This window comes from Camarhynchus parvulus, chromosome 11 (genome assembly GCF_901933205.1).
Source record: "Camarhynchus parvulus chromosome 11, STF_HiC, whole genome shotgun sequence".
NCBI classification, from domain to species: Eukaryota; Metazoa; Chordata; class Aves; order Passeriformes; family Thraupidae; genus Camarhynchus; species Camarhynchus parvulus.
This window is the reverse complement of record NC_044581.1, coordinates 4325013-4333756: the sequence shown is the minus strand read 5'-3', so window position 1 is coordinate 4333756 and position 8744 is coordinate 4325013. Positions and strand designations below refer to the sequence as shown.

Below are 8744 nucleotides of genomic sequence, written 5' to 3'. Positions count from 1 at the left end.
TCCAAAAATGTGAATTCTTTTTGTGTGGACTCTGCCCTTTCTTGGGATTTAAGATTCAGGAGTGAGGACCAGCAGAGCTTAGAAAGACAACTCTCACAATCTGTATCCACTCCTGGCTCCACTGACTGCTGCCCCTGTAATAAACCCCCCAGAAACTGAATACCTCAATAAATAAAAAGGGATCTCATAAGAGGTAAGTTTATTTTCTTAAAAATCCCCTCCAAAGAAAGATACAAAACTCTGGTTTCTTTATGATGGTAAAGGTCATGGACAATAACGTAAGCAACATTCTCTAGGAAACATGTTCTAAAAATGTGTGGATATAGAGCTAAAATATCACCTGCTAAACAGGGGCTGTTAAAGAGGGCAAAACAGTGATGTGCAATTTCAATTCTTCTACCTTTCACTCTTCAGGAGAAGCTTCACTTCACTATAAAGTAGATTCTTTTGTTTAGGTACAATAGTAGATATAAATTTAGAACTGAAACTTCTTGTTGGAAGTCTTGCTTTTAGATACTTGAATTTATTTAAAAGTATTGCAAGTGTCAAGAAAGCAAAAGTTCAGTCTAATAATCAATAGATTCTCTTTAAGGGAATAAAATTACAGTTCTTTAAAAACAACTTAAAAATTACAGACTCTGGGTTGTACAACCCAGGAAGTCCATGTGCTGAGGTATTAGGATAAAGAAGATAACATATTTTCAACAATGGAATTGCTGATGCTGTGTATAATCCTGGTAAGGAATAGTTTCGTATGAACACCTTCATTTGCACCTTTAATATTCTTTTGCTGAAGTTTTTCTGTACATAAATCATAACCACAATTGTGGGACAACCTTTTCAGTACCTGCCTTTTCATCTGGTCTGCTCACATTTCAAAAGAACAGTGACTTTCATCTCCTGCAGTCCAGATCTAGTGCTGATCAAGCATATTATGGAGCTGCAGAAAGAAATTACAAATAATACAAACTTGAGAACCAGCTTTATGCTGGTGTGATCTATTTAGCATTCACAGTCAGAGTGGTAGGATCAGATATGCTCAGATTCTGCAAATCAAAAGTGCCACGACTTTTATGTTACACTTAACAAATATTATTACATTGAACATATCCTCCAACAATACACTTAGATATCACTGGAAGCTAGATTCCTCTCTGTAGCAGGTAATGTGTAGTTTTTGCTGGTACTCTCTGTTCACTTGGGACAGCTGCCTCCACACCATGAATATGCACAGTATGAATCTGTCACTGAGAATCATTGTGAGAAATTCTAGTTTGCAGTAAACATTCAATAGCTCACTGCTGAATTAAAGGATTGGTGAGTTTTGAGAAAGCTTGGGACCAGAGAGAGTAAAGCAGCCCCTGTTCATTTTCAGGGTGGCTTGTGAGACACAGGGCACAGGAGGGAATGGAGATGCGCTCCTTGTCTTTTAGGCCACTCACTTCCCTCCATTCAGATCCATTATTCCAACACCAAAATGAGTTTCTACAACACTGAGCAGACACAAGACTCAGTGGTCTGTGACTTTCAAAAGTCAGTTTTTTCAGTTATGATTATCTGAATAAAGCTTGTCGCTTTACTTTTCATGTTAATTTTTTGTAAGTGGTGGAAGAATATACTAAAAAGTGATTCATTTACTGTCACGTCCATCAGTGGCAGACTCATGGAAAGAACATGTGAATAATGGCTCAGAATGTCCTCCCTCCCACTGGCAGATGACTGCCTCCCCCAGTGACAGTCCTGTCACTGAGCAGTGGCTTTAGACCATTTCTCATGAACCCTTGTACACACTCCCCAGCAAGACCTTACATTTCTTCTTAACCCCGCTGTTACAATGCAAATACAGCAAATCCTCATCTCGCAGCCACCTCATATGAAACTGAAATGGCATCAGCTGTTTGCCAGAGGGATGACTCTAAGACAAAAGCAAACCCTCATGTGCACTGCTCTTTGCTCAGGGAACCATTTGATAGGAATGCTTGTTTCCTTTAAAGCTGTTCTGATGAGCTTCAGTAGATTAAAGAATCTTTGCTGGCAGAGCCAGGGCAGCTTTTCACAGCATAATAAATCACTGATGTAAAGAAACCAAAACACAATTCCTTCCTTTACAGGTGAGATGAACCTTGAAGAGTATTTTGCAAGAACTGGCTATAAAGGCTCCACTGAGAAACAAGATTTGGAAACCTTAACCGATATATTCCAGCATCACATCTGTGCTGTTCCCTTTGAAAACCTCAGCATCCACTGCGGGGAGAAAATTACTTTGGAGTTGGAGCACGTTTACAACAAGATTGTGAGGAGGAAGAGGGGTGGCTGGTGCATGGAAAACAACCAGCTGCTGGGCTGGGTGCTGAAGAGCCTGGGCTATGACACCAGCTTCCTGGGAGCCTACGTGTTCAACCCCCAGCAGAATGCCTACGCCACCCTCATGACCCACCTGGTGGTAAAGGTGGTCATCGATGGCAAAGCCTACATCGTTGATGGAGGATTTGGGGTGTCCTACCAGATGTGGCAGCCCATGGAGCTTGTGCCAGGAAAAGACCAGCCCCAGGTTCCCGGCGTGTTCCGCTTCACAGAGAAAAACGGCGTCTGGTACCTGGAGAAAATGAGAAGGAAACAATACATCCCCAACCAGAGCTTCTCCAACTCTGACCTGCTGGAGAAGAAGGAGTGTCGCAAGGTTTATATGTTCAGCCTCGAGCCACGGACAGTGGAAGATTTCCGTTTCCAGTGCACATACCTCCAGACCTCTCCAGATTCCCTCTTCACAAAGAAGTCCATCTGCACCCTCCAGACAACCGAGGGATTCCGGGCGCTGATTGGGTGGACGCTCACTGAGACCACGTACAACTACAAGGAAAACATGGATCTGGTGGAATTTGTAACTCTTGAAGATGAAGAGGTGGAAAAAACTCTCAAAGAGAAATTTAACATCACCCTAGAGAGAAAACTTGTCCCCATTAATGTTAAAGGATCTTACACAATCTAGATGGCCAGGAAAACCTACAGTAATGCTATGTGGGTACAGCAGCTTCCACTGCCTGTGCAATCCCTAATGCAAGGTTACGGGATGCTTTTGCAGGTGACTGAAGGATATATACATTAGTATGAGATTAATGTGAATTTCACTTTGGGAAAAATCAGGAATTTAAGACTCTTGAGTCAGTTAGGTAAAATTATTTGCTGGGAGATGACTGCCGTTCAATTTTTGGCACAAATGTAGGATTTGATTTGAATCTGGTTATAAGCTTGGGTAAGAAATATGTCTGGGGAATTTTGGACTGCCTGTAGCACATGAGTATGGATTATTAATTGTGATATGCTGCCAACACATTTTCTAAGGTTATTATAGGGAGACAAGTAATCTGTGAGCATTTAGACAAGAAAGCATACATTTAAAACTTCATTTTTCACAAGATCAAACCACTCACAACTCATTTCTCTACCTTTAATATGAGTAAAACATTGTCATCTTGGAAAGGAGCATTAGGAGGCATAATTCTTTCACCATCATCCTTAGACAAACCATAGTACAAGACGAAAATTGTCATCATGTGCATCCCTCTGGCCATTACTGCAGTAAACTGCCCCAAGTAATTTTTGGTATGTAGCTATTCTTCTGGTGATGAAAATTCTATATATTGCAGTGTTATTGTGGCTGATGGGCTCTAAGGAGATAACTACTAAGCTTTGTTTCTGAGATATAATCATCCTGTAAACTGTGACTGGTACTTAAATGTCACAGCTGGCTTAGATTTACTTTTGTCCCAAAAGGGGTGGAAATTCTGTGCTTTTAGGACTGCATTATATTTGTATATGAAGCTAAGCTCACTATACCCTTAATTTTGTCCTGCAAACATGAGTGTCTATATGGCTGTCCTGAATGGGTACCACTTAGCACAGGAGCTTTAATGCCATTAGGGTTTGTTCATCTGTATCAAAGTGAAAAAACAACCCAAGAAGCCAGCCAAATCTAAAGGAAACCTTTTGTTTTTTCACAATCATGTTTCCCCATTTTCCAGAAAATGTTGTTCCTCCTACCATGCTTTCTCTGCAAAAAGCCCAACCAAGGAAACCACTAAGAAAGCGGAAACATTCTTAAATGCATCAAAAAATAGCAAAAACACTGAAAAAACTCTTTCTCCCCAGTCTGTAATAAGCCTGAGTATCAGTCAAATGTTGATTCCTCCCACTGAATAGAATTTCTGCTCAGAGACATAATCTGATCATTAATCTCACAAATGCTGTAAGTGTATACCTGAAAATAAATAAAAGGAAAATAAAGACATTATGAATTGTTTTAGGAACAGCTGCCCCCAGCTGCACTGACTCCTGCATACCCCATCTGCCAAGGGAGGGCTGTTCACTCATGCTGCTGATCTGCTGGCCACCCCTTCCCACCTCAAACTTCCCAGGATCACAGGATCACTGAGGTTGGAAAAGCCCTTTAAGATCATAGAGTTCAACAATAAACCCAACATCACAACCACGTTCACCATTAAACTCTGTCCTTCAGGTGCCACTTCCAGGGATGGTGACTCCATCACTGCCCTTGACAGTCTTCCAGTCCTTTCCAACCCTGTGAAAAAATATTTCTAGTATCTAATCAAAACCTTCCCTGGCATAATTGGAGGCCATTTCCTGACATCCAGTCCCTTGTTACCTGTTCCTTGGAACCTGTTACCTGACACTTCTTGAACTAAACAGGCCAATATTGAACAAATGCAGCAGTGGTGTTGGAGCTGGTGAGTTCCTACAGGTGCCTAGATGAAAAGGTTGTAGGCTGAGGAAGATGATCACTGAAGAGGAGGCCCAGGAGTCATCTCTGGTGGGCTTGGTGTGTGCCAGCTCTTTGTGTGACCACCTGTGGTGGCAGATCATGGCTTGGGTGCACAGATTGTTGCAGAGGAATAAGGAACTGAGAGCCAAGCAAGAGGCGACAGGGGACACTGAAAGATCTTACTGAGGCCAGAGCACAGCTTTTCTGTTAATAATGGAATGATGGAATTTGTTCAGTAATTTGTGTTCAGGCTATTCCCACATATTAATATCCCATTAAGGGTTTTTACCCCTTTCTAAACAATTGATCATGACAAGGTGCTCCCTGAGACCTCAGGGAACATTACAAGCTTCAAAACACTGAGCACCTCCACTCTATCTGATGGGATTCTCATTTACCCAGCTGACCAAACCACATTTCTCTGTGCCATCAACCACAGCCATCAACCACAGCTGTTTTCTTGTCTTGAGGACAGCCATTTACAGGGTGGTTATTTTGCCTCCCAACTTCCCTGGAGGTTTTCCTGCTGTTGCTCCCAGGTAATTGCTTGGATTTTGGTATGCAAGGGTTTCTTGGGGATCAGTGGGCTCCTATCAGCATTTAACTGGGCCTGCAGTGATGGGACTCACCCAGCTACCCCTTCCACTGTTTGGTTCTTACCAAAGATCTACAGAGCTGCTGGTGATTGAGGCTCCAACCATCTCCCTGACTCCCATCTGTTAATTTTTCATCTTGACGTGACAATTATAAGCAGGTCCTCACTGAGAAACATGAAATCACACAAAGAAATGTCAACACATGCAGCTAAGGAACAGTTTCACAGTTTAACTAAAGCTGCCCAAAAGCTGATGAAAGCAGGTTATTGAGGTGTGAATGCCAGGCCTGAAATCCCTCAGAGGTTTGAGATGCAGAATGGCGCAAAACCAAACAAAACCAAACAAACCCTGAGGCCTCGTGCTGGGGTTCCATTAGCAAGGCAGTATTGTGGAAGCTGATGTTCTCCCAGCCTGAAAAGAAAACAAACCCCCAAGTCCTTAAAGCATCAGCTCTCACAGAAACTTGAATTCACATGTGGTAGGGAACTGTGGGATGGCTGCCATCCTTCCCTACCACGATGCTTTATTAGCATTCTCAGAGAAGGGTTTAATGAGAGCCTAAATGATTTTGCAGTTTTAGCTGGGGACTGTTGTTCAAATGAAGCAAAACAAATGCTGAGAAACTGCCCCCCTCCACCCCCAGACTTCTCTAATTCCAAATACAATTTAAAAGTATGGTATTCCAATCAAGAGAAAGACAATTTCTTTTAAAGTCTGAGTGCTGGATGAAGTCCCAGAATCCCAGCCCAGCTGCCCATTACACACACAGGCAATGCCCAATGGCAATGACAGCCACCCGTGGTTGGAGCATTGCATCATGGAGAGTCTCATTAGAGAACAAGGCACAGAGCACAAGAAACATGGTTCAAACTCCACAGCACCACTGAACATCCTGCCCCTCCCCAAGAACCAAAGTTTAATCAGCTCAAGCATTACTAAATTCACACTGGATGGCTCACTTCAGTTGGACTCTGGTCCTGGACTTTTTAAGATCCAATACTAAGCAAAATAGAAGCAAAAGAGAAACATCAGCAAGAAAGACAAAGTTGTTCAATACTTCCATATTTTCAAGCCCAGCAGTTATTACAAAACAAGCACCACCAGCCTGCCAAAGAGAGGGACCAAACTTCACATGACAAGGGACAGACATACATGAGCTGTCAGTGACCACCACCTACAACCACACTTCAGGGTCACAGACACGGACATTTCTGGTGTCTGGTAACACTTTACCAGTTTGCAGGTTGCCATTTTCTGTAACAAAACAACTACTTACCCAACTTGCTTCTGTTTCCAGAGAAGAAACACTTTCATTTAGAAACATGACCACGTGGGAAAGCGCTACAGCTTAGGAGCATGCACATAAAATGTACTGGAGCCTGTGTCGGAGCCAAGAAAGCCTGAATCAATGCAGGTTTGCTTTATGAATATTTCACTGCTATGCTTACACCTCTGTCAAGAGTAGTTCAAGCATAGATTGTATACAGCAGAATGTTTCTACCTCAGGTAGGAAGCTCGAGTTGGACTTAAATCCATCCATAAATGTATTTATACCATTGGAAATGCAGACAGGTATTTCAGAACACCCCACCATGTCTGCTTGTAACTCTGTACTTGAAGTACATTTAAAAAGTCACACAGGGCTGGGTTTTGGTTTTGTCTTGCTCACAATAACACACTATGGATGGTGCTTTTAAAGGCACATTTTGCAAATGCCCCATGAATAAAAGATTGTTCTAAAATAAGTAGCTGGTCTTACTGTAGCACTGAGCCAGCAGCTGAATGTGAACAGCGAAGCTCCCAGATTTAAAGACAATAAACTAAAATCTACCTTTTCTTCACAGTTTGTTCAACACAGTTCTGTTGAAACAGAACCAACCTTCCTCTGTCCCAATTCCAAAATTGTGGATTTTCTAGGAAGCTCTTTAGCTTCTCATGTGCTTATCCATGCACTGTGCCACTCTCATGTCCAGCTATCCCTCAGGAAATGACATGAAATTAAGGAGGCAGAATGCCCTTTGATGAGAATTACTCCCCACTGGACTGAACAGAACCCTGCAATGCAGGAGAGCTCTCTGCAGAACCCTGAAAAAGGAAGACTCTACACAGAATTCATCTCAGCCACTGCTGTTACCAAAATAACCCAAAAGTTTCTTTACATGGCACCACTGGACACTTCCCCAACCCAAGTCTCTCAGGACATGCAGTTGCAGTGACATCTCCTGGTTGCTGGTGGTTCACCAGAACACACCTCACCCCTCAATTATTCAGCACAGCTATGCAGAAATTCACTCTCCATTCAGAGGAATATTTTTCCTACTAATAAGCAAGAAGAATAATGGGATGTGTTCCAAGTTTTTCTTGTGATGACCAACAATAAATCATTTCATAGCTCAGGTCACATCTTCCATGGGAAGAAAAATGTCTTGCCATCATTAACTCCTTTTCAGCTAGCAGTAATATATGATCAGGTTTTAAGTAATTGAACCAGCAGCATTTAATTAGCTCTGAAAAACTATCTCAGATCATGAATCACAGCCTTTCCATCTGCACAAAGTCCCCTTACTAGGTTAAAAGTATATTTCTCTTTCCACGTGTGATCCATCTTGAATATCTAATTAGGTGCTCCTGATATATGGATCATAGTTCATGTATCACAAGCAAAATACAGCAGACACAGTGTGTCCTTCTTTTTCACATCATGCTTCACTGAGCTGTTAAAAAAAGATCAAAAAAAAAGTCTCGTGCCCACAGCAAAATGGCCACTCCTCACTTCAATTAACAAATTCCTTTCTGCAGAGAGCCAGCATTAAGGATGAGTAGCTTGGATATCCTGAGGAAATGTAGCAATAGCAATATTTCTTGTTGAAAGGCCGCGCACAAAGAATTGCTATGATTTTAGACAAGAACACACTGATGTTTTTAAAAAACCCAGAGCACCAACTGACTGAAGAGAACGGTGTTTCTATCCTAATACTACTTCAGACAGCTTCATCACAGGCTAAATAAATCAGTGCATTCAGCTAAATGTTGGGGGACATCTGTGGCCAGCACAAAAAAGGATCTCTCCTTGTATCAGACTGTATTAAGCATAATTTTTTTACACTAAATAAACTAATCCACAATCATTAACACAAAACCCCACAGTTTTTATTCTGCTTTCAAGTACGTTTCCGAAACTGTTATTATGCTTTTATGACAAGACTTACATAATTATAAGATTGGATTTTTTTGCTGAAAAAGAGGCAAAATTAGCAAATTTCTTTTGGAAGGCAGAAACTAAGATCCACAATCTGCTCAGATGTCAAACTGTAAACGTCGCCCAATATTTGGCTTGCCATATAAAAAAAAATTTCACTACAAAATCC

The 8744-nt window shown here is 41.7% G+C and overlaps 1 protein-coding gene across 1 annotated transcript; it reads left to right on the top strand.

Annotated features, from left to right (window-relative positions):
• Positions 1–115: 115 nt before the first annotated feature.
• LOC115908024 (arylamine N-acetyltransferase, pineal gland isozyme NAT-10) lies at positions 116–2989 on the top strand. Its single transcript, XM_030956308.1, has 2 exons — positions 116–193; positions 2112–2989. Exon 2 carries the CDS (start codon positions 2117–2119, stop codon positions 2987–2989), a length of 873 nt encoding a protein of 290 aa, XP_030812168.1. The 5' UTR covers positions 116–193; positions 2112–2116.
• The last annotated feature ends 5755 nt before the right edge of the window (positions 2990–8744 follow it).